This window comes from Charadrius vociferus, unplaced genomic scaffold, assembly GCF_000708025.1.
Source record: "Charadrius vociferus isolate BGI_N301 unplaced genomic scaffold, ASM70802v2 scaffold2, whole genome shotgun sequence".
NCBI classification, from domain to species: Eukaryota; Metazoa; Chordata; class Aves; order Charadriiformes; family Charadriidae; genus Charadrius; species Charadrius vociferus.
Genome location: NW_009647595.1, coordinates 4,192,277 through 4,218,668, shown reverse-complemented (window position 1 = coordinate 4,218,668; position 26,392 = coordinate 4,192,277). Strand labels below are relative to the sequence as shown.

The 26,392-nt window shown below is 42.4% G+C and overlaps 1 protein-coding gene across 1 annotated transcript in view; it reads left to right on the top strand.

Annotated features, from left to right (window-relative positions):
• The first annotated feature begins 1,251 nt into the window (after nucleotides 1–1,251).
• The window catches only part of ANXA13 (annexin A13), a 25,893-nt gene continuing 752 nt past the window's right edge, over nucleotides 1,252–26,392 (top strand). Inside the window, exons 1-10 of the mRNA XM_009881004.1 lie at nucleotides 1,252–1,311; nucleotides 14,921–14,999; nucleotides 17,150–17,244; nucleotides 19,121–19,291; nucleotides 20,263–20,296; nucleotides 20,379–20,458; nucleotides 22,194–22,262; nucleotides 22,483–22,584; nucleotides 24,519–24,594; nucleotides 25,450–25,562. Of these exons, the coding sequence (XP_009879306.1) occupies nucleotides 1,297–1,311; nucleotides 14,921–14,999; nucleotides 17,150–17,244; nucleotides 19,121–19,291; nucleotides 20,263–20,296; nucleotides 20,379–20,458; nucleotides 22,194–22,262; nucleotides 22,483–22,584; nucleotides 24,519–24,594; nucleotides 25,450–25,562 (834 nt within the window). The 5' untranslated portion in view covers nucleotides 1,252–1,296. The remainder of the gene's footprint in view (nucleotides 1,312–14,920; nucleotides 15,000–17,149; nucleotides 17,245–19,120; nucleotides 19,292–20,262; nucleotides 20,297–20,378; nucleotides 20,459–22,193; nucleotides 22,263–22,482; nucleotides 22,585–24,518; nucleotides 24,595–25,449; nucleotides 25,563–26,392) is intronic.

The window sequence follows — 26,392 nt, the reverse complement described above, 5'->3', positions numbered from 1 at the left end:
ATTAATTTACATTATTGCCAATTGAAAATAGAGTAGGATAGTGATGAACAAAGACAAAACTAAAACCACCTTCCTCCCCCTCCCTCTTCCCAGGGTCAACTTCACTCCTTCATTCCCAACTTTTCTAACTCCTCCCCACGAGCAGCGCAGGGAGATGGGGAAAGGGGGTTGCAGTTAGTCCATAACACTTTGTCTCTGCTGCTCCTTCCTCCTCGTGTTCTTCCCCTGCTCCAGTGTGGGTCCCCCACAGGGTCATAGGTCCTGCCAGAAAACCTGCTCCTGTGTGGGTTCCTCTCCACACGCCACCTGCCAGGAGCCTGCTCCAGCATGGGCTCTCCACAGGCTGCAGCTTCCCTCAGGGCACATCCACCTGCTCCAGCATGGGGTCCTCCATGGGCTGCAGCGTGGATATATGCTCCACTGCAGTCCTCCATGGGCTGCAGGGGAACAACCTGCTTCCCCGTGGTCTTCTCCACAGGCTGCAAGAGAACCTCTGTTGTAGTGCCTGGAACACCTCCTCCCCCTCCTTCCTTACTGACCCTGGTGTCTGCAGGGATGTTTCTCTCACATTCTTCTCATTCCTCTCACAGCTGCTGTGCAATATTTTTTACCCTTTCTTAAGTGTTATTACGGAGCCACCACCAGTGTTGCTGTTGGAGCTCAGCTTTGTCCAGCAGTGGATCCATTTTGGAGTCAGCTGACACTGGCTCTCTCCAGCATGGGGGCAACCCCTGGTCTCTTCTCACAGAAGCCACCCCTGCAACGCCCCCCGCTGGCAAAACCTTGCCGCATAAATCCAGTAAAAGCAGTGAGATTCTGTTTGAAATATTTGTAGGAGGTGAAGGTCCTCAATGACATATTAAATACCACTAAATCCCAGAAGATCTAATATAAACTCTTCAGAGGAGGCATCTTTCCTTCTAAAATGTTTGGAAAGCTCATGTTGGGTACTACCATAGCTACATGTTTTAAATCATTGTAATAACAGTAAGATAAATGAGTATGTATAATCTCAAGGGTTATATTGTGAAAACCTGATTTTTTTTTTGGAGAAACCATCCAGCTCCATGACCCAACAGGATGTGATGTTAGATAGTAGGGATAATAAAGCCACCGTGTAATGATGAATACGCCCCACCTTGAAATGACTAGAATTTAAATAATGACAGAAGTTATTGATTAACCCAGGGTTGGGTAGGATACAGCTGCTCTAGTAAAAGTTGACTGTTCCATCTGAATGCTTGTTTTATTGAAGAGCAGAAGAGTTGTATCTTCCACACTCAGGCTTAGCAAAAAATGGGCAGTTCACATGTAAGTAGTTATTTAGTTTGGATTTTCAAGAATGCAACAATTTCCTGGCTTTGTTTTTGTCTGTTTTCACTTTAAATGACATTAATACAGCTGCAAATGAAGCTTTAACCTCAAAATCTGATTTAAGTGTGGGTGGGAAACTTATATATAGCAGGTAACATCCCTTACTTGCAGTACATGAATAATGAAACTATTACTATAACACACATTCTGGATGTTTTAACGCTCATTGGGGCTTAGTTAAAAAGGGCAGCACTTTAAGTTTCAGGAAAAGAAATTATGTGTAGGATGTCATGGGAAAACTCATTTTAGTTAGTTTAGCAAATTTGCGTTGGAACATTCTGAACACTAAAATAATTCCCTAAAGATGTATGAAAAATTTCCTGTCCCAAAGGCCAACACTTTTAAAATTTGTCTAACTTTATCACTGAATAGTAGGGACAGGAGTAGTCTTAAAGTGTGGTGCTCACAGAAGGGCCTGATTAAAATCCAGGTGTCAGGATTTAATACATCAAATTACTGTACGAGTTTTGACTGAGACAATTTTTGCTAACAGTTGGGTGTTTAATAATAAATATCTAAATCTGCATAAAGATATTTAACCTCAAAACAACCTGATTGTCAAAAGTTTGCGTGGTAGCTGTGAATGATTGGTGCTTCTGAAAGTTAAGTAGCTTGTGCTGAAGAAGTTGGTGCTTTTTAGCTCCAATTTTAAAGCTAATGGACAAGAGGCGATATTTATTCAGCAGCGTATTTTCTCATTGAATGCTGTCTGAAAACATGCAGTTTTACAGCGTGCATCAATAGACGACAGCCTGCTTGCTGATACAGGCTAATGTTACATTAGTTTCTCTAAGATTTATATTACTTTACTGTGCGACTATTTTTTTAATTCAAATTCAGCAAGGCCTGGAGAGATGCCGAGCATCTGCTGCTTTTGGAAATGTCTCCAGGACATTTTCTTTGCCAGACTGAGCCCTTACCACTTGTGCAAAGCTCCAACTACTAAGCCAAGGAGCTTTATGTCTCCCTGTGAAAGGGTACATGGTCCCATCTCCACACCATCCTTTTGTAGCCTGGCTGCTTGTGTAAGGGGAGAGAAGCGAGCAGTTTGGCAACCTGTCTTTGCATAGGAAACAAGGCCAAGAAATCTCCCACTGCACAGCCCCATGTGTCCACGTAAAGACACTTTGTAGTGTTGTGGGCAGGCATCTCCTGAGGGTCCTGACCCTGGAGAGCCTTTCAGTGGACACTGCACTGAATGCAGCGTAGAGCAAGCATATTCAATTTAGATTTAAACTAGCCATTTGAGGTCTATCTGTGGCAAGAGAGATCTCAGCATTGCATCTCAGGCAGGTTTAGTAGTTGTATGAGCCCCGTGCTGGACTAGGTAGCCTGGATGCAGGTGCAGTACACCAGAGTTGTGCTGTAGGGTCCAGTGGGAAGAAGTGTGAGCCCATGTTGGAATAGAATCCCATGATTCAGCCCATGACTCATCTGGGAATTGCATCATTCTGTGTTTGTCCCTAGAAATTACAGGTAACCTTGGAGAAATGCCTGCATCTGCATCAGAGAACCGCTTCTGGAACAGCCTGAAAATATTAAACTCTTAACAGAGCTTTTCAGCTGCAGTTTGTTCTTTCTCCTAATCTCATGTTTTGCAACCACAGGTTCATGAGTGTCTTATGTATTGTGTTTTTTAAACCTCCAGAGCAAGTCTTACAAACTCGCAGCGGATATACAGAAACCAACCATAGGGACTACCAGTTTGTCAGCAGATGAGCCAGTAAGCACTTTTTTTTATGAAGGATGAAGGGGACACTGTGGTGTTGCAGCACATGCTGCTGTAGTTTATGGTGGCTTGGGAGGCACTGCAGTGCACAAAGGCAACTCCTGTTTCCTGGGCAAGACTGACACTGGAAAGCTGGGTAAAACTGTGTTGTTTTATTCTGTTGGGTCCTGCATCTTTCCAAAATTTTGTCTGCTTTGAAATTTCAGGGGTGAAATCTTTTTTAATAGCCCAAATTCTGCTGAGAGAAATAGCAAATTAATGATCTGTGTCAAGTGAGGTATATTATTTGGTTAAATGGATTTAGGCTTTAAAACTTTTTTTGAAAATGTCATTATTAAATGAAGTTTTCACTGAAAGCCAAGCATTGTTCAAACAAAAGGTTCCATTATGTGGATGTTAAAATGGAACTTTTCAGCTATATCAAAATGTCTCATTTTAAAATGGAGCTTTCATCAAAATTAATATCTTCCTGAAAATGTTAATTTGAACAAAAGTAACAACTTTTACTGAAAGAAATGATTTCAACAAAAAATTTCCAACCAGCTCTAAAGTGTACCTTTCTCTTAGAAACTGAGCTCTCAATTAAGACCTGCACCTGATGCAACATTACAGCTCCAAATCTGCAAATTTCCACATGCTTTTTGCTCTCTGAATTTGATCTGGTCCCTTTTTCTACAATCAAACAGTTTTTGACTGCACATCCTGAGAGATTTAGTCTCTAATTTTTTACTGTGTTTGCAGTCTTGCATCAAGCTTATCTGTACTTCTGCTGTCTTCAAAATTACCACAAATAGAATCAATCCACCTGAAAATCTGGGTAGCTGCTCTGCTGTAAGCAAGGTGCTTTGGGGACATTTTGGGAATAGCAGCAATAGTTTTGGTGATATGGTTTTAAAAGTTCAATGGATTTTGACTTTTGTGAAATTGTGTAATTGTATTTTAACGTTCTTTCGAGAATCCAAGAAGACTTTTTATGCATTATTCTGTTGTTCTCCATGATGTTTGTGACTTGAATTACTCTGGGGTGTGTGAGAGTTCTTTGTTTTTAATTTAAACCACTTTTTGACGTTCTTCGGGACTCCCTTAAGTTTCATCTTCTCATTGAAAAGCAGCCCAAACATTCTACCAGGGATGACTATAATGTAAGAATGGGGTGGCAGGTTGTCATGGGCCAGATGGTTTGAGAACTTGAAGGTAAAAATAAGTATAACCTGGAGAGCACATCTGCCTGAGGGGTCCTGTTGGAGATAAGCTCACAAACATCACAAAGGCCTCTGTGTTGCCTATGGACATTTCTATCCTTGTAGAAATGTTTCCTTAGTACAAGTATTACTTACCACAGCATGATCATCACAAAGCTCAACAATTGCTAGTTGTTCCTTCCCCTGGCAGACTGAGATTCAGTAACAGTTGATTCTTGTTCAGTCCCTGGCTGTAAGCCCACAGTCAGCAGAAGGCAAATATACCTTCTTGTTCAGCCACCCAACACTGGGGAAGAGCTGTAGCAGATTCTTTTCATTTCCATGGTCCCCTTTTATCCAGGATATTTGCTGTTCCTTTTAGGTCTGAGGTTGTCCTGTGAGTGCAACTGTGGTAGGTGTTAACAAGCATCTACCCATAAAAAAATTTATTACGAGTTTATGGCAAAAAGAAAGAACCCATCTGAAGTATCAAAGGGTCATTATGTGTTACATCATGTAAACAGGTCAAACAATTATGGTTTACAAAAACAAAAAAATTCCAAAATAATGCTCTTCTTTGTATACAACAGTTTTAGTATATTCTGCCAAGTTCTATTGTTATTATCCAGAAAAATTACTCTGTCTTTATTGTTAACTGTGACTACTGACTGAAGCAATGGACTGATTATTGCCGCTCTGGGTGACTCAGCTGACCTGGGAGTATCTTGAGATTTGCTCTATCCTGTGAGGTGGAAAGGAGTTAGACACAGAAACCTCCAAGTTCAGTAGACACAGTTGGTTTGTCAGACGTTAAACATGCAATGTCTTTCTAGTAACAGCCCTTCTATGTATCTATGAATGTATAGATGGAGTACAGATAATCTGTCTTGCAGGGGAATGTTTAAAAACAATGAAGAGACCAAGGGGAGAAGCGTGTAATCTTGGGGCTTCCCTGATGGGTTGCAATGTCCTTCCAGTTCTTCTCCTTTTAAATAATTCAGCTTTAGAATACATGAAAGAGTCAGCATGATGTTCCCAAAGATTGTGTCCGTGTATTTCAGCCCTACGTAAGTATACTTAACTCATGTTAGCTTTCATGCTTTCATGCTGACATACACAAGAATTTACTTCAGTTCCATCAATGTTAACTTACCAAAACTCATCACAAATCTTAGTTGAGGTGATGAGTGTAAAATTTTTAATAAGACATGAGAACACTTGAGCTATCTCTTTATTGGTGTGCAAGTCAGAGATTGGGTATCTCAGCTGAAAAAAAGGCAGAATATGCCAGATTCCAATCATTTTAGTTATCATTATTCCTACTGGCCCAGCATACAAAGTGTTTTCCAACCAGGCATTAAGGTCAATAAAATAAAAGTAGACAAGTCCTCGCCCAGTGTAACAGAGAATTATTCCAGACTTGGAATTCTAGATTTGTCCTAGGTGAATAAAGCCATTTGTTTGCCTTTTTTTTTTTTTTTTTTGTGGCTTCCATTTGCAAGATAAGTATTAAAAGGAAGTCATTTGAGACATGACTCGTGACGAAACACAGGTATGGTGTCTCTGGTGATTTCTAGAATCCTCCCCTGCCTCAGCTTCAGCTGCCACACCAGGGGAGTCAGGTCCCTGTCAGCCCTGTGTCACCTCTGCCAGCCCCATGCAAGTTCTGGGTGCTCTGGCACGTCCCAAAGGTGTCTGTATTTAAGCAGATTAATTGAGCTCTCTAGAAATAAAAGCTGTGGTTTTGCAACTTTGGCATTCCCACTGCATGGTACCCTAGTAGCTAACTCTGATTTTAAAAGTAATCTGCATTAAGGAGCAGCCACAAGAAGGTGTGGACACATTAAAACTGGACATTGTAAAATTCAGCCATGGGAGAACCCCCCCAAACATATTTTTTTCTCTTAATTGTGGACTTCTCTATCATAGTGATGAGTGTGAATAAATTGAATGGATAAAAAATTAGCCATAAGCTATTATGAGATGATATATTAACAGCTATTTAGATACAGGAGGGACATAGATGGTTTTAATTTTGCAGTTTAAATAACTGCCAGAGCAATTACCTGTTGCCACTTGTTTGTAATAGGAAAAAATAAATGCCGCTAATTTTATTAGGATCTTGTTGTCACTGTAGTTTTAGTCTTAGATGTAGAAAATAAGGTTATTTGCACATCTCAGTTTGGAAGGAGCCACTGAATCATTGCAAAGGCTGTTGAGTAATGAAGTCTAGTCGACATGACTTACATACGTTGTATTATCCACTGTTATACTTCATATAGAAATTGTTTTGTTCCTGATAGCAACAAACTGTCAGCAACAAGCGAGCCTGACAGTGCGTGTTGCTGTCATACAGCTGTTAGACCTAAAACACCCGTAAGGATTTGGGAGAGTGACAGCCTGCCTGGCAGATGGTGGATGGCATTCAGAGACATCGATACCATTCTCTGAGCAGTCAAGGAGGCAGATGGCAATTTTCCAGTTACATATTGTGGTTGACTGAGAAAATTACTCAAACAAACAAAAATGACAGGTACGTTTTACAAAACAGCAGAGGAAGAAACCTCGCGGTCAAAAGGACACACGTAATCCTTAAGGTAGCACTTGCGAATTAACATACGTCCAAAAAAAATGTTTCTCAACCCCACCTTTTACTGCCATAGCACAAACCCTGGTGCTTGGCTGATACTGCCCCACTGCAACGTGCTGCAGCTGTTTGCTTCTGTTTGTTTCTAAATGTTAGCGCTCACCTACTCTGAACTGTGTGCTAAAAGCCTTTACATTTCACATAAATTCCTGCCTGAATAAATGAGCCCAATTATTTGAATTTCACTGAAGAAGACCTTGCAGAAGAACATCTTTCTTTGATGCAAGGGTGATAGGAGATGCGGAACCCACCACCCACTAACGATCAGATATCCTCATGCCTAACAGCATTTCCTGGCTAGATGAGACCCGACCTTGCCTACCAGTAATTGGTCTTTGTTTCTTTTGCTTCTCCACTATATTAAAGAGCTCTAATATTTAGAAGGTTTTCTCATGGAAGTACGTACGCAGTGAAATGAAATGGGCTTTAGCTGCTATTCTGCCCTTCCTGATTGAAGCTTTCTGAGCAAGTCACTCTTTTATCCCCCAGGAATATTTGCAGCCCTGTGCCAAGCTGGCTGACACGGCCAGGAGCAGGACCGTGACGGTGTCCTGGGGCCTCGCTGCCGCTGAAAAGAACCACAGATCTCCGGGCCCCATTGCCACCTTGCCCCAGGGCCCTCATACATCCCACAGCAAAACCAGAGGCTCCCGTTGGAGAGGCAATCCTCTGCCTGCTGGCTCTGAGAGCTCTCCCACCCACAGCTCTGAAACGTGTGACACGTGTCTCCAGGGCCTTTGCTGTGGGTGAGGGAGGGATGTTGCTTGTCAGGCAGTTTGGATGCTACCACTGAAATGGCTTTTCCTCCTCTCATTTGATGTTCATTCCGGCCTCAACTGCATTTTTAACTGACACAAGCAGGCAGATATATTTTCTATTAGGAACGCATAGGTTTCAAATAAGGTGATGGTATTATAAAAGAGTGATACATCTTATATAGGGGTAGAAGTCTCTGACTATTCCTGTTATGCTCATCCCATCTGCTGTGATCCAAAAATTGACCCAGTTCAAAGGGTCCTAATGCAGCATTACAACAGGGTGAAAAAAATATTTATGACTGGAAATGTCTGTTCTAGTAAATCAGACTATTGGTGAAGTACAAATATAGCATCGTGTTTTCGGTCTGTGTTTGGAAGTAGATCAGAACCAAAATACCGCAGCCTACTCCCATTTTTGTTCTTGTGTTTTATTCTTAACACACGGAAATGCTTGGAAATGAGTGATGAGATTTGGGCTGTTTGTCACTAAGACTATCCCTTTGAGTAAGAGCTCAGAGTTTGCTCTGCTAACAGGATGTTATCCTGACAATATGTGATGTAGAAGACTAAAACCACAAGATCAAGACAACATGCCTTTTTTTTTTCCTCTGTCCAGTACTGTTAGTCTAGTTAACCTTGGATTCCACTTGCATTATAGCTTATTAAAGGCTTCTGCCAGGATAAATAATTAATCTTGGGTATATGTGTGTTGATAAAAAATTAATCATGTTGGTGCTGATTTGCCAAAAGCTGTCTCCCATGATTGTCGTATATTAGATACAATTAACTAATGAGATGAACACCCCAGTCCTGTTGTTTGTTATTCTAACAAGGTGACTATATGGTTTGGGATGTTTCTTGGTAGACAGAGAAAATAAATTCTCCTCTCTGCACAAAAGAGGCATTCAGAAAATCATAGAATTGGAAGGCACCTTGAGGTGTCAGCTCACTTATCCATTGCCTACAGCGAGATCAGCTCTGCCCAAACCAGTCCTGACAGCTCTGGCAGTGCTGAGCTGGAAGAGAACTGGTTCCTTAGTTGGAGACAAGGCTACCCAAAGGTCTTTGAACTGGTGACTCTGTGACTGTGCATGATGAGAACTGAGAAATCTCAACAGGTTCCACAGTTTCCGATCTGTGATGGGTTTTCAGTTGTTTTGGCTTATCTGTTTGCTTTTCTGGCATTCCTGTGCTCACCTTTGGGACATTATAAATTATTTGGGGGTTGGCTTCCTGAAGAAAGAGGATGCATGACACTGTGGTGTGTATATATCTGTTACCCTAGTTAAAAATATTTGAACCCACTGGACAATTTTTAGATGAATTTACCAGCAGGGTGTTAGTCTCAAAATTATTAGGTGCCTGTTAGGTTTCTTGAAAATTTTGAGAAGAGAGAGATTGTATTAGAAATCCCCTGAATAAAAGACTGAAGCGTGAGCTCACCTGCTTGGTAGAAAGGAAAGCTCAGATTGTTGCACATGGAACTGGTTTATGTCATTCTTTTTAAAACCTTGGTTTTCTCCAATGCATTTTGGTGAACATAATTAAAATTATGTGAAGAATAAGAAAACTGGTGAAATAGGTATGGTATGATTCTGTTGCCCATCTCCAGTAACCATTGGTGATGCCCTCAGGTATGCGAGACCTCTGCAGCAGGTTAACAGAGGCAGGTCCCATGGGAGACCACTCATTTCTGACAGGCAGCGGGCAGCTCACCCTGGGGCACCGCTAACGGCACCAGGTACCTACGCTTAGACAACTGAATAGTGCCCTAAATTTTATTCCAGACCCCACCCATGTGCAGGGGTCAGCGCTGTAAAGAGCATGGCTGGGTCAGTCTTCCCTTTCTATGTGCTACCATTTTGAGATTTAATTTTTATCTCTGTTAAGCCAAAGAAAAATGAAAACATTGACCAAAGAGAAGCTTGAATTTAGACATCCACTAAATAAAGCAGATAAAATGGACCTGGCAAAAATGAAGACTAGGGTAGGCACTCAACGTCCCTGGATCAATCCAGCCCTTTTTAGGAGCTCTGCCCGTCACTACTAGACCTGCTTCTGGACTGCTCTGGTCAGCAGCCACATTCCTTCTGGCTCTTCCTAGCAATTTGCTTGTAAGGGTCTGTGTCTGCGTTTTTCCGTGTACATTATCAGCATCGATCTGTGTTAGAGCTGCAGAGGGTAGCACTGTCAGCAGCATCCCGAGCAGCTACCTTTTCTGTTGTTTTGACATTACTCCTCCATAAACCTCTATTCCCGAGCATGGTTGTGGCATCTGCTTCAGATGATGAAAATGAAAAAAATAGCTGTGATTGCTCAGCTGTATTATCAGCTATTTTCGGGTAGGGTACGCTGTCTCTCATTTGCAATACAGGAAGCTACCTGGCGCTTAGGGATGTGGTTTAGTGGTGGAATTGGCAGTGTTAAGTTTACAGTTGGACTCAATGATCTTAAAGGTCTTTTCCAACCTAAATGATGCTATGGTTATATGATTCTATGCTCATGGTAGCATTTCTCTGTTCTTGTCTACTGACAGATGAGCACTTTGTATCTACTACAAGCATAATTGTCTTTAGCTAAAGGAAGATATTAGATCTTGTCTTCAGAAATGCCTGCAATATATTGCAACATCCCATCGATTCTAACTGCTGATGCCTTGAATCCATCAGAGCTCTTATTTCCCCCTGCCCCCATGTCTGTCTTGTTTTTGCTGACCTTTTTGTTAAACTGTTTATTTGTGCACCATAAGGGTTCCGCATGTTGATATATCAAAGAACAGTTTCCAAATGCTTCTCTGAGCATTGCAGACCATCTTCAACTATAAACTCATCTTACATCTCCTTAAAGTCAAATGTAATTGACAGTAGGAAAAACTACTTGATGTGCTTTACAACAAGGTAGAAGTGTTAGTTTTAGATTAGTTATAATTTATCCAGTTTACCAGAAATAAATCTGTGGCAATCTTAGCCAAAGCTGCTGTCTAAAAATACGCATGAGCGAGGCAAAAACTGTTTAAGCTAAGGAACACTGTTGGAAGAAAAAAACAAGTGGACATAGGCCATGAATACAACTAGGCTGGAAGTGAAAAGAGGATTTCTTACCCCCAGAACTCTGGTTACACTGATGAATATAGAGGTATTGAAGAGAAATGTAGGAAAAAAAAAAAAAGTAACAGAGTAGACAGAGCTGGGCCAATCTATGAGAGCAAGTTCGTTTACATGCTATGTCCAGTTTCAAAATTTGTATGCAATCTCTCCACCAGACATTTCAGACTCCACATCATGCTATCACCAAAATTGCTATAACAATTGTAAGTCATCAACTACTCAAATCTAACCTAAGATCTTAACTCTAAAACAAAAACTATATTAAAGTGACCCTGCCCATATTTTTGAAAGAACACCTACAAGTTACAAAAGGTACTAAACATCAATTTCTTTTGCCATTTATCCTTTGCAGGAAAATCTACCTGTCAAAATCCACAGGGTAGGAAGCAGTACAGTTCTGAAACAGCTCTCCCTCTTCTGCGCCGGAGGGCTGTGTCAGTGGGCAAGAACAAGGCTGGGACCCAGCAGGTAGTGAATTTTAACCAGAGCTTTCTAGATGACTCAGGGGCTGGCCTTGACAGTCAGCCAGATTTCCTATCTATAAAGCTGATACTAGTATTACACACAGTACTATAAGAATGATATCTCCCCGGTGCATCATTTAATGTTTTACAATGATTTATTTGAAGATGGAGGCTTTAGCAGAGCTGACTCAATAGATTCCTCTGGTGCTTTAAAACAAACATGTTCTGAACATCATTAGGAAACAGGCCTTCCTTCCCTTCTGCATTGAAAAGAAGTATGTTTCTTTATTTATGTCTTTATGAATCCCCATGAAGGCACAATGTTACTTCAGTTGCTGGTGCTACCATTTTGCTACCTGTTGCAACTGTGCTACACACAACAGCTACCATGACAAGTTGCACATAGGAGTTAGGGACTTGCAAAAACCTGAGCATAACTGCCCAGCCATCAAGGCATAAGAGAGCAAACCACTCTCCCAAAGTCCTGTAATACCGTTACCAGGGCCAGCTACATCTGTGATAGGTTTGGGGCAATGGGAACTGCAGAGGCGGCAGCGTTGGCATGACAAGGGTGATACCCACAGCCCAGCACTGCTGGTGGGTAACACAAAGCAAACTACAAATCAGCTCCTTGCATTTGGGGTTTGTGGAGGTGTTTCCGTCCAGGCCGAATGACTGAAAACTGGGAGGGGATGCCAGACAAACCCTTCTTCCTCTCATTTCTCACCAGTGCATCTTCAGTCGCAGGTCAGGAGGAAGTGTTCTCAACTCATATTGCTGGAGTGAATTTGGGGGTCTATGAATTAGAATAGCACTTGGATACTACAAAGTAGTCATATCTATGCATTTGATATGTTAGCACTTTTCTCTGTATTTTGTGCTCCAGAATTGTCCCTTTTTTGCTGACTTTTCAGCTGCTTCTCTGGTCCTTACCCTCACAAAGAAATGCTTTGCAAGCAACTCTAGAATAACTTCAGTGCTGGCTGCTTAACACAGACAGCGGGATCAACCGCATGAGTGGCATGAACATCATCTGGAAAGCATGTTAATGCTACAGAGCCAAAATAACATCTTAGTGTCACCGTCATTGACTCCATTCAGATATTGTACCCTGTTCCTACAAACAGCTGCTTTCCACATGGTGCAGCAGAAGGGCAGGGGTGCTGTCTGTCCAGCTTACAGTGTCCTTTGGGTGCATGATACTGATGCAAGAAGTAATTAGGAATGCATTATCCAACAATACTAACAATCATATGCTAAAGTATGGACTGAAGTGTTCAAAACACTTTGCATGTTAAACTTGGTATTATGGAGAGGAGAAAACCTTACTGGCACCGCGCAGTGCAGTGTGTGGGCACTCTCAATCAAACGGGCAGCACAGCGTCCTCCTGAAGGCTACGCCATGATGTTCATTGACTCCACCGCGTGTTGAGGAGCACCCGGACCACACTCCTTGCATCAACACTGTGCCTGTACAACTCTCCAGCAAAGAGGCCCATTGTGCGTGCAGCATTTGCATCCTAGGGCTGTGAATCCAGAATAGGCTTGGGTCGTATTGTGGGATCCCATCATTCTGTTCCCCCAGATTCATCACCCACTGAGTCTGGTTAGCTGTCGTTTGTTTTGGTATTATAGAGAACAAAGGTTAATTTTATTCTCACAAGAATGGAAATGAGGGTGTAGTAATCAAAAGAGGAAGAAAGAAATTAGAACTGCTTAATTTTCAAGCATGTTGTGCAAAAAGATATTTTTTGTACATGATTCCATCAAAGGAGAAGCACATTCACACCCTATCATGGTGTGAATGAAATTTATTTTGGATAAAGACAGTGATAAATGTATCGGTTTTCTAACTTTGTGCTTTTCCCTTTTACTTTTGACAAAATTCCTGAGAAATTTGAAGACTGTTAAATAAAATCTCCCTCTAGAAAATATGAGTTACTTATATGCATCTATTTCCACTTTATTTGAAAGTTTCAGAGAAGCATGTGTGTGTGTCAGAGCATACAGTAGGGTACACGTTTACAAGCAACATTTGTGATAATGATGTAGCAATGAAAGTGTTAGCTTGTGCTGTAGAGACTGAGAAAAATTATCACTTTGTTATTGTACCATACTAATTGCTATTGTTGTAAAATTAACTTTTGATTTCAGCAAGATGACTGCACTACAGCAGCTACTATTAACAGTAAATTGTATCCTAGCTGCTAACTGCATTAGAAAAGCCAGGTACCTTAAATGGTCTTTGGTCTGTCACAAAGGTACATTGGTAAAGCAGGATAGGGACTGGATTTGGGGTTTCTCCTTAAGATAAAACCCTTTGCCATTTGATAGAGGATTCCTTTATCCAGAGCTGTAGCTCTTCTTCCAGTGCTGGTAGATCACAGCATGAAACTTTTGAAGAATACCAACAAACACACTTCCAGGCTATATCTATACTTGTAAATAAAACAGATCATTCTCTGGCCAGGTGGGTACGTTGCAAAGCATGGCCCACAGCCATATGGCTCCATTCTGTTTATCCCACAAGCAGAATCTTGTGCCTAATGTCTTTCAGGAATCACCTCTGCCCTGTGCTGTCCCCAAAGACAGGGAGGCTAATCAGCCGTTCAGCCTATTCTGCTCTTCAGAAGGGCTTAAAAGCAGGCTGCCATGCCCTGGGATGTCATAACCCTTAATTAACAGTGGTGGTGCCAGTCCATGGCAGCCCTGCAAAGCAAGTAGCCTGATCCACATGTTGCTATTTGAATGGGAATCCCAAAGCGCTTGTAGTGCCCGCTTAGACCCCCTGAGTCCATGGTGTGCATATAGTTCGACTTGATTTAGGAACCTAGAACCTATTTTCCAGTATTATTTTAGAGTTTATGCATTTAAAATGTCCGATTCGTGATACTACAGGGGTTGAAAATGTTGCTGCCCTCCTGGTCTCAGACACTTCTGCCCCTGTCTGAGAAACAGCAGAATAGAGGGTGTACCAGCATTTCAGCCCTTGTGATTCACAGCTTGTCAGATTAGCAGGAACAGGCATGGTTTTCTGTTTACATTGATATGACAGGCTGTAAACTGCTGCTGCGGCTGTGGACTTTTCCCCAATAAATATAGCTCAAGGTAACCACATGTACTATTTTGCCAAAATAAAAAAAAAACCACCAGCTTTATCGCATTATATGTCTCCAATTATCTTGTTTGCATGAATGCATCAATGCAAGAAAGGTTTGCAGGACCAGTTTTTACTCAGCTGATTGGGATCGTAAACTCCTAGTACTTACAAACGTACTGCATAGACGGGGTCTGGTTCTATACACATCTGATAAGGTGTTTATATTGGCCTCTTGTCAAAGTGGTACAAACAAATAATATTTGATCTGGCATGAAAATGCCTAGTATGGAGTTATTACTTTTAAAATATTTGAATAAGCCTGAACTGGCAGAACAAAGTTATATAGGATCAGCACCGTTTGTCATGTGGTGGCAGCTATTTGTGGATCCATTCTAGGAGCCCTAGTGGTAGATACAGTATTTCAGCAAAGCCCAGCATGAACTTCATGGTTTACATGGTTTGAACAAAGATCAGGCAAGAACCTGGCCCAAACTGCTGTCATTCAGAGAGACTAATGCAAAATTGTTTCCCATGTATCTGTTGTGCCTCTGTTTTCCTAGTCAACCAATAAACGCCATCATCATGGGTTTGATGCAGACCGAGATGCCAAGAAAATACATAGCGCCTGCAAAGGAGCAGGTAAGAATGCTCTTGTTTTTTTTTACAAAGGGCAATTCAATTTATAAAGAGCATATACATAAACTTAGGGCAAAACAACGGTTCCAAACGATTTCAGGTAATCTTTATGCTTTCTGTCACTTACTGACTCAAAGATCGTGCACACCTATGCATTTTTATATGATTAAGATAAATGGGAAGGGAAGCCAGCTTGTTCCTCAAAGACTGGTAAGATCTAGTTTGTTAATTGCTTGGCTCCAGGGAATTGGGATAAACATGGTATTTGCTGCCTATGATAGGAACATCAAGCTGTCAAGACTGATAGTCATGGGGTCCAGCTAGTCAGGTCAGATTAAGGTCATGGTTATATGTCCTTTCCCAGGCCTTCAAGGACCAGTCAAAAACATCACCACCTCCATATGTTCATCAGAGCCCACTGCAGCTCCATCACTTGAAAGGAATATACGGTGCTCTCAATCTGCATCGGTGATTTTTAATCAAAAATACTGGCTCCCACCAACTTCCAAGGTAGTTTGAAGTAAGCTGGCTGACTGTGCACTGGTGTGAATGAGGAATGCACAGTGTTCATGGGATCCTCAGGTCTGTGGAGGTAACAATGTCCAGCAGAGGAAGAACAGCCAGGAAGCACACCAGAGCAATAAGTTATTCATTCACTCCAGGCATTTGCACAGTAAACATGTATTTAAACATTTATTCCTGGTATAGCACTGACATTCAGAATCAACTAGTTAAGTGCTGAATTTTAGGAATTGTTCCTGTCGTATCAACTGAGCCCCCTCAAGACAGTTCCCCCAATAGGAGTGCTTTTCCTTCTAAAATTGGCCTGTGCCTTCTGCCTTGGTTCTAAGGAGGAAGAACTAGACAAGGTGCCCTAAATTTGTCCTGTATGTACCTGGTGGTCATATGCAGGCATGAAAACTCACCAGCTGCTGCTGAACACCAATATCATTTGTATTTTTATCCTTTATACTGGTAGCTCCTTGGAAACCCTTGTTCGTCCCTGCTCCCGAGAGCTTGAGATTAAGCACAGCCCAAAGTCCAGTAGATGGATGCAGCAGATGGAAGAGCACAAGGAGAGCATGGGGCAGTATCCACCAGTGTGATGTGCATGCATCAGCAGACCTGGCATATGGCTTGATGCCTTTGATCTCCCATCTAAACCCTTTATATGTTATGGGTATTTTGGCAGTGCCCATCACATGCAGGGTCATAGGTCTCTCCTGATACACATTCTCCATTTCAATACTCGTCTTGAAGAAATGATGCCTGAGGCAGGCTGCTGGCCTGTAGGTGGAAGTGCACCAGGACGTGTGTGTTAATGCAATAGCTACTCTATTGTGTCTTCTGGGCATCCAGCTAACTTCACTGCAGTCCTGTCCCTTTAGCCACATACATAACGAGTGCCTTCCAGCAGATTTGTTTAGTGCAAACATCTGTTTATATGGCTGAGGGCAAGAAAAGTACAAGAACAAGGTCATTGCCTTTAGTAAGCTGCTTCCATCCGTTGCATAAGTTACAGCTCAAAGCTGCCCCGGGGCTTTCTGCTGGAGGGACATCGCGTGTTCAGTTCCCCCGCGGGTTCCCGGGAGATGCAGCTGTTGTGATACCCGTCACCGGAGCACGCCATGCTCCCGCTTCACTCTCACTTACTCTTGCCAAGCAAAGCAGCATCAGCAGAGGCTCAGATCATGAAGGCTGGTTCCTGCTTCTCTTCCTGACTCCATTCAGTGCAAAGCACAACCCATTCTGTTGTGCCGGCACAAGCATTTGCGTGCTTAATGAACTGGATCTGGTGGCTGATCCCGCAGGACTACTCAAACAAGCACTGCCATCAAAAACATGTATGTCAGTGTACATGCACCAGCATAACCTGGATTTTAGGAGCAGTGTCTGACCTTCTCAAACAGAAGACTCGATTTCCCTGATAAAATATGAGCAGCACAAGACAGTGAAATTTTATTTTATGGTCTGAAGATTGTAGCTGACTACAGTTAAATATAAGCTCAAAATAATCTTAGATGCTACTAATCCTATAGTTGGCACCAATGAGGATATAAGTATAGCATTTTTTTTATGTTTAGAGATCACATTTTCTTTCCTCTGCATTAGATTCCTGATTAAATAATTCCTATGCATAATTTCTTTTTCAGGAACTGATGAAAAGAAAATTATTGAAGTCTTGTCAAGTCGAACATCAGAGCAGAGACAACAAATAAAACAGAAGTACAAGGCTCTGTATAGCAAGGTATTTTGAAATAAATGGTCTCCCTGTTTCATACTACATGCCTGCTAGAAATATAGCCTACGGGCCTGTGCTTTTGAAAATATCAAGGGCACAGTGGATTTAAGGAGGGCACTAGTTAGTTTTTGATTCAGCAATTTATTTTATCTCCTAAAATATCAATTATCTTTCTAATCTTAGGCCTCAGAGTCTTCTTGAAATCAGCCTTAGCCAGATCAGAGCATTTTAATCTAAGTTGGGAGAGCTAGAAAATAATTCATAACTGAAATAAAAAGTATTTCAGCTTGTGATCATATTCAGCACATTCAGAAAAAGGAATAAATGTAAAAGGAAAATTTTAAGTCAGAATCCCTCTCAGACCAGATGCAAATTCAGAGGAACTATTTGATCTTAGATCATTACATTTTTGTTGAGTTTAATAGATGTAGTCTTGATTTCTTCCAGTGATGAAGCAGAATACACATTGTAAAACTGAGAAGTCTCATTGGGCACTTGATTTCTGGAGGAGAAAGGGTAGACTGCCTTAATGATTTTGTGTGTAAGAATAATAAAGTTTCCAATGAGAAAAGTAAAGCTTCCAATATATCATTTAGGTAAACAGCTGAATCCCGCAGAGCTTACTATTATAATGGTATTTTCCTAAGGCCTGCCTGCTCATTAGTCATTAATCAATATTACTAAGACAGGCAGCACTGAACCTGAAAGCTTTCTATATAGAGTCATAGAATCAGAGAGTAGTTTGGGTTGGAAGGGACCTTTAAAGGCCATCTAATCCAACCCCCTGCAATGAGCAGGGACGTATTCAATAAGATCAGGTTGCTCAGAGCCCCATCCAACCTGACCTTGAACATTTCCAGGAGTGGGGCATCTACCACCTCTCTGGGCAACCTTTGCCAGCGTTTCACCATCCTCAGTCTGTAACAGTTACAGCAAGCATGATAAATAAATTCTATAGATTTAGTTCTATAAGGAGGATTAATAAAAATAAGCATTAGAAATGAGCAAATGCCATGAGAAATGCCGGTCACATCAGCACGTAGCAACTCTTCTCACTTGCCTGAGCAGCCTGAATCTCTCAGGAAGGAGCCGCACATTGTACCGTTTCTCTCTCCTGCCGCTCGAGGAAGCGAGGTTCATGGCGCATCGAAACCGCTCCAATGCCATGTCAGCCTCTGACTTGAAGCCATTGACTTGCGATTGTGTAAGAGGGTATTTAAGAACAATAGACTTAGAGCTGGGTTCCTCATCTGTTGTTCTGAACTTGTCAAGTACTTCCCGTACTACAGGAAATGTCAGCTGCAGATAGAGCTTCAAATAAATCATCAGTAGGCGTCCTGCTCAGCCTGCGTACACTGGCGAGTTCTCTGGGGTCTTATTAAATTTTGAATTAGTAGAAGGTGGAATTATTTTTTTTTATTTTTGGTGGAAAAAATGCTGATTGGTTGGCACCAAAGCACTTTGTAGAAGTTTGTTGCTTTTTCCAATGAGTCAGTTTTAGCCAAAACTGGAAGAGAAGTTTAGTAAGTTTGATCCCTTCTGTTGCAGCTCTTTTGAAGCAGAAAGTTTCTGCGTTGTGTTTCGGAGTAAACTCTCCTGTCAAGCTTTTAAAAACACTAGACTATGTAGTCTAGTGTTTTTAAACAAGTCAGTAGTTATTTAAATAAGAGTCAAAACTGGACTGATATTGACTGGTATTTGAAGATAGGGCGATCATTTCATTCAATATGAAACAAAAATTTTTAGGGAATTTGTTTTGCAACAAAAAGTCCATGTATTTAAAGCCTTTTTTATGTTTTTGTCCGTTTTTTGTACAGAAGCAGCTTTGAAATAATGAAATTCCCTGTAACATTTGCACTAACCCTTCTGACTATCCCTGCAGGATTTGGAAGAGGACCTGAAGGGAGACCTGAGCGGGAATTTCGAGAAGGCTGTACTGGCTCTGCTGGACCTGCCCTGCGAGTATGAGGCCCGAGAGCTTCAGAAGGCAATGAAGGGTGCTGGGACGGATGAGTCGCTGCTGATCGAGATTCTCTGCACACGAAACAATAAGGTTGGGACACCCCAGTAGTTTTTATGTGTGAAGGGGCAAAGAGCTCTCCAAAAGCATCCCCCTGGGAGGGGGAGGAGGGATCAGACCAGCTTCCATGACTGACATGCCTGTTGCCAGTGGCTGTAGCCATATGAGTGCCATACTGAGGTTAAAATTCTTGCAGGAGTTAATTGCAGTATCATTCAAATTCACTCCTTGGTCCTCCTCATATCTCTTGGGGATAGCACAGAAGCAACACTGATGATAGAGAAAGCCCCAGGTGCCTGTTTAAAGGCATCTTTGGCACCACTCTGACTGTTCAGAGGCAGTCCTGCCACGTACAGGAATGTAATCCTCTTCAAAAAGTCCTTCATCTTACAGAATCACAGAATGATAGGGGTTGGAAGGCACCTTTGGAGATCATCTAGTCCAATGTCCCTGCCAAAGCAGGTTGACCTAGAGCAGATTGGACAGGAATGCATCCAAGCAGGTTTCTCCGCAGCTTCTCTGGGCAGCCTGTTCCAGTGCTCTGCCACCCTCAAAGTAAAGAAGTTTTTCCTCATGTTCAGATGGAATTTCCTGCGTTGCAGTTTGGGCCCATTGCCCCTTTTCCTGTCTCTGGGCACTGCTGAAAAGAGTCTGGCCCCATCCTCTTGACACCCACCCTATAGAGATTTATAAAACAGATATTTACACCTGAATGCAAGTGAAACCAGAGGGACGCTTGCACAAGGCAGGCTTCCATCGAGATGTGTCCTGAACCGGGCTGGGTTTGTGCCGTGTCTCTGTGCCCTGAGTGGAGAGTGGGAATTCAGCTTCTCCTGCCTACACGCCTGCTATGCTTCAAGCAACACGGGCGTAGTACTGATTTGCTGGGGCTTTGTTTGCTTATTTATTAATTAATTATTTACATTTGTTTATTTTTATTTCTTTATAAATACTTTTCTGTGTTTATTAATTTGCTTATTTATTTATTTGATTTATTTGCCTAGGAAATTGTAAACATAAAGGAGGCATACAAACGGCGTAAGTACTATTGTCTTTCAAACATGTTCATTTAAAGCCATTATGACTGGGTGACCACTCACAGATTTTTTTTTCTCCACAGTCTTTGATAGGGATCTAGAGTCTGATGTTAAAAGTGATACAAGTGGCTCCCTACGGAAGATATTAGTCACTTTGCTAGAGGTAAGGCTGGGGACTTTCCTCTTATGCATATACCTGATGATAGGGATATTTCCTTTTCTCTATCCTGTCTACCTTCAGTAATCATAACAAGTGTTAGCTGGCATTTATAATAATGTAATTATTATATATAATATAATAATGAGGTGATTATAGCAAGCAAAGGGCATTTTTTCAGGATAAGAGCCATCTACATCCATAGCTTTTAAATATAACTAAAGGGGTTATATAAAATCAGAAGTAATTTTATGAATTCTGATACTATGAAAACAACAGCATTGTTTTATTATTATTTATACCATGGTAATGGCTAGAATACCCATTCAAGGTCATGGCTACGTTACGCTGAATTCTGCCCAAAACCAACAAAATCTGATTTCCATCTCAGCTGAGGAATTTGCAATTCAGATGGATACAGAAAAAGTAAGAAAGAGATTGCCATTATGTTAGTTTTCCATTCACCAAAAAAAAGCGTATTTTCCATTAGAACACACTTTATTTTAAACCACATACATGAAATAAAGAAAAATATTAGTATCTCTATAAAGATACAGTATAACCAAAAAGAGCAGGATCACACCTAGAAATGCAATGTGGTGGCCAGTCTGATCAGACAGCCCTGAGAAATGACAAGATTCAATAAATGGAAGCAGCTTTAAAGATCTAACGGTCACATCACTAAATACACCACAGTTAGATTCTCATTCTGGAAAGCATTGATACAGCTCTGTTCAACCTCTTGGGGTATATTTTCAGTAGTGAAAATCATTTTTCATAATTATTCATAGACTTTTTTCATAGATTAGTCCTTCATAATTTCTACCAGGAATTACAGTGTTAGTGAATGCCCGGATTATATGGGTTAGTCAGGAAAATATTTTGCAGTTATCAGGGCATATCCAGCACCACAAAAAACATCAGCACTTCACTGCAGGTACTGGGAACCTTTTTGCAGTAGCTGGAGGATGGATACACCAGCTGCTTTGCTAAGAAACCTTGTGGCTGTACATACCCAGCACCTCAGCCCTCTGGGAGTGAAACCAAAGGTGGTGTTGGGGCAGTCCTGCCCCAGCTCTGTCTACACATCTCAGCCCCATTCCCACCCCAATGCCTGCCCACGCGTGCTACCACTTCCCACCAGCAGAAAAATACCCGCAAAACCCAGCACAAACCAGAACAAAAGAACGACTCAGGTGGGAGGGGACCTCTGGTGCTCTTCTGGTCTGGCCCTCCTCAAAGTAAGGCTATCTCCAAACCCACACCATGTTTTCTTTTGATTTTGTTTTCTGCTCTGGACATGTGGTGGCTGGGGGAGGCAGCAGGAGCACCCATGGCATGGCAAGGACACTGGGGACAAGGGGGACAACCCACAGGGGAGCATCCACAGAGTACGGTCTACTGCTGTGCAGCTACCAAGCCCCTTCTTGCTCCAGAGGCATCAGAGTTGCAACCTTGTTAGGGTCCCAGTGCACAGTAAATAAAACTGGGAGATAAGTCCTACCATGCAGGCTTCATCTCTAAAGTCAGGAAAACCAGGGACTGTGGTTAACATGAACAGACCGTTCAAAGCTGTACCACTAAGTGCCACCGTGCCCCATTACTAGGCATTTGTCAGCAGATGGCAGCAAAACTATAACCAAAATATTTGTGAGGGCCTCGAGCTGAGAAGCTTCCCTTCCACTATGAAATGTCACCGGCACTTGGTTTGATTTTTTTATTGTCATGTCCTTTCCTGTAGGCAAGCCGAGATGAGACCCAACAGGTCAATGCAGAGCTCGCTGAGCAAGATGCCACAGATCTGTATAAAGTAAGTGCAATTGCGGAAAAATCCCCATTTCCCCTGTGCTGCGCAGCAAGGGCTGCCTTGGAGGTGACTAAACACACCAAGTATGGGGGCAATGGCAGTGTGAAAACATGAAGGGAGGGAGGAACAGGCTGGAGCTTGGTGGATCAAGGGCTCTGGCTGACTTTTTGTCTCTCCTGTAAATAAAACAAGTGCTTCAAAAAAATAACATGTAATCTTTAAGGCAGGAGAAGGCCGGTGGGGCACAGAGGAGCTGGCTTTCAATGTGGTCTTAGCAAAGAGAAGCTATAGTCAGCTGAGAGCTACTTTTCAAGCCTACGAAAAGGTGAGTTACTCTCTTCTGTGATGTGAGTTGCGTAGGGCCTGACATGTAGTTAGCAGACCCTACAACGACATGTAGGGCAGGCAGTCCTTTCTTTGCCATTTTAAAACTTCTTGAATGCTTTAAGAATCTTGGAAAACATTTTTGTACAACTGGATCCTGATCTTTTGGAGATAGGGAATAAAAGCCATCTCTTCTGCCAGTGAAGAACATATTCCCCTTCATAACCTACACAACATCCAGCCCAATAAATGTCACAATGTCATTTCCTTCCCACAGCTGCACGGTGGTGGGTGTCCCCACTCTTGCAGGAGGACCAGCAAAGGGATGGGTTCACAAATTCCTGCCCTGAAGCAGGGTTTTGCTTTTCTGCTCTTTTCCTCTCCTTCTCCAAAGCAGAGCCTGGCAAGATCTTTCCTCCTGATCTGCCTTCTTCACACGCTCACATTGGCTGGGTGGAGACACATCTTCAGCCTCTTCCTCTCTGCCCACGCTGGGCAGACAGGCTGTGCAGGTACTTTGCTTCGCTCTCCTCTGTCTCCAAACATAAGGCAAAGTAGGCAGCAGGATTCTGACTGTCTGGTGCTTCCCCCTGTGTCACCCACCAGGGACGTTTTACTCATGCCTGGGCCTGGAGCTAATGTCCACTGAGACTTCTTGCCTGGAAATGATCTGAGAAAGTCAAAGCAATGGGAAATCCAAGATCCTTCTCCTGGCAGCGAGGTAGAAGCTCAGCAGAGACACTTACTCTCAGGAGAGGGTCCTCCCTCCAGCCTCTGGCTCGTAGTCCTGAACTCCCCTAGGATGACTCTGAGTTCATCAGAAAACTGTAAATTTAGGCACTAAAGATGAAAAAAAATCCATTCAAGGCCATATTTCAGTGTCAGCACATTAAGGAACCCATAGTTGGAAAAATGTTTGCAGTTTAATCCAAGTTTTGGTTTGTTGCTGGCAGGAGAACAAAACCAGTCACTAACTGATACTCTCTCTCTTGGAGTGGCCAAAACCCTGGGGGTTCAGTTAAAGGCTTCGATAGCCAAGCTACCTTGGCTTTTTGATTCCTAAAGCCAAGCAGATCAGGTTGCCCAAACCGATCCACCACATCCTGCCTGGCTGCATTTGAAGTAGAAGTGGGCCAAGATTAGAGCCATGCAAACACCAGTCCTTCTCTGCATTTGGAAAGATAAATAGGCCCAGTTCTAAACCAGGTTGAGGGTTTGCAGAAATTAAGCCCAAATCTTCAGAAGGTATCCCTTCCCGCCTTGTACCCATGGTCTCCCAGCTGCGACCTAAAAGTCTACTAGAGTCTTGAATCTCACAGGGCTATCCTGATAGGCAAAACAGAGCAAAATAAAGGCTTTGAGGTGCATGAAGTTCACGAAAGTCAGGATAAACTCTGTTTTGAAGTGGTAGTCTGTTTTTCCCCTTTCTTACAGAATAATACAAAAACTCAGGAATAACTGCAGTGCTTGTAAACTTTCCCTGGGAAGCCAAAGACAATAAGTAACAAAACTTCATAGAGCTGGTAGAGCTCCAAAAATTATCTTATTTGTGTGGGAGCCATCCAGAGCCTTTGATGGAGGGGTTAGAGGAAGCTCAAACAGTTTCTTCTGACTAGGGGTCACTCAAGAAGAAGCTACAGCTTCTTTGTTCTAGAAGCCCCCAGATTTGTGCAGCTGTTTGATTTAGGTCATCCATCTCTTAACCGTTGTGCCTTACCTGGCCACATTGACCTTCTTCTCTTGGTTCCAGGGGATCTGTGAGCACTTACACCAGGGGGTTACTTCATTTACCCTTGAATTACTCCCCTGGAAAGGCTTTAAAGGATCTGAATTGGCCTTTTGCCATTGGATCCTAAATCTGATGCTGGTTTTATGGCAGTAGGATGACATGTACAGACAGCAGTTCTGATGGCTCCTTTTTTGTTGTCCTCATAGGTGTGTGGGAAGGACATAGAAGAATCCATTAAAAGTGAAACATCTGGAGATCTGGAGAAGGCTTATCTCACTCTTGGTAAAAAAAAAAAAAAAAGAAAGAAAAAAAAAGAAATAATGTCAAGAGCTTTCTTTTCTAGTTCTTGCCGTCATCAGACATTGGTTGTTGGGCATCTGTGTATAGCCTGGTGACAGACATTGAGATAGCCCTAAACTGAGCAGACATATCTGCCAGAAAAAGAAGAGCCAGTTTTCAGTAGTAATTTGGACCCCTTGATTTTAGAAATAAAACTTGCTAGACACAGCTGCTCTCCACACAGCTAAATTATTTGCTTTCTAACACAGGGTGGCCAACTCCAAGCTGCCCCTAAGGCCATGGCTGTTGATAATGTCCAGCGGATGCCTGGACATCATCAGGAGCGTGCTAGCCAGCCACCACAGAAATGTACACGGCCCTTGACAGCAATTTAGGACTGGGGATGACTGTGACCGGCGTTTCAGCATGTGCCCTGGCTCTGGTTTGCTTACTGGTATTGCTGTTATCTGTCTGGATCTGGGCTCCTCCAAATCTTGTCCCTGTGAGCTGCGGTGTGAGCAGCTACCCCAAGAATGGATAGGCAAGAGGAACTCCAGAGGGGCAAATGCTTGTTCTCACTCATTTCATTTTCACTGTGGAATGGCAGAGTACTCAGTGCTGATCATTTCACTGTGTAACATGCTTTCCCCGTGGAGCAATGTACATCCCCATTCAGACTCCGAGACTTCTCCTTGAATACTGATAGGGGACCAGTCACAGAATGAGAGCCCTACCAGCTCATACGTCTGTCTGAGCATAAACCCTAGAGAGCTTCCTTTATTTCTTTCCTTCTCATTGAAGACACATCACAAAGTACAAATATAAAAGTATAACGAAGCCTCTTACTGTTTCCTCTAGTCAGCTGTGCCAAAGACTGCCCAGGCTACTTCGCTTCTCTTCTGCACAAGTCAATGAAAGGAGCTGGGACTGATGAGGAGACCTTGATTCGCATCCTTGTGACCAGGGCTGAGGTAGGATACCCTGTGACCTGTAATACCTCAAATCAGCTCTGGGAGAAATACAAATGTAGGGGGTATGGAGTGAGTCCTGGTAGGTCATCTGCTCAATCAACCCATTTGAGCCCAGTGACATCAGTGGTCACACTCTGCTTTTGTACCTGGGCAACTCTAATTTTGATGTTGCATCTATTTCTGTTTTCAAAAGAACTAAACCAGAAAGCATGCAGGCAATTTCAAGTGGAGTCAACTGTACCTGGTTAAAACTAGCCCACAGGGAGGTCTGGCCCCAGTAGGATGTTAAAAGTAAATTCCTCGTTAAGTAATGATAAAGCAGCAGTTCCCAAATTGAGAATTGCTTATAAACATATGTTGCCAATTCTCTCTGATTCCAGCTGGGAAAAACAGATGGGGAGGAGGGAAGAAAAATAAAGAGCCAAAGGAGGTAATTGTAATTTTAAAAAGCACAAAACTGCACAAGACAGTTGAGATCTTAAACACAGTCTTTAAGTCTTCCTTCCTTGTAAGCTGTGTAGGCTGTAACAGCAGGGCTGTTTCAGCCTTGACATAGAGGAGAAGTCATTCACAGGGACAAGGAGAGCATATTTCTCAATGATCAGCAGTGTGAGAAATTAGTCCCCAGGGTAGTCTCTCTGTTAAGACACGGTCCAATCATGATAACATTTAAAATTCCAGTGATAAAGATCAGAACTGTGCCATGGGTGCCTTTTCACAGGAAAGCTCGAAACAAGGCATTTAATTGTCCCTCCGTGGTAACTAGAAAATTACTCTTGTGGGTGGAACAAAACTCTCTTTTAGCCGTACTCCTGGAAGTGCCTCTTTCC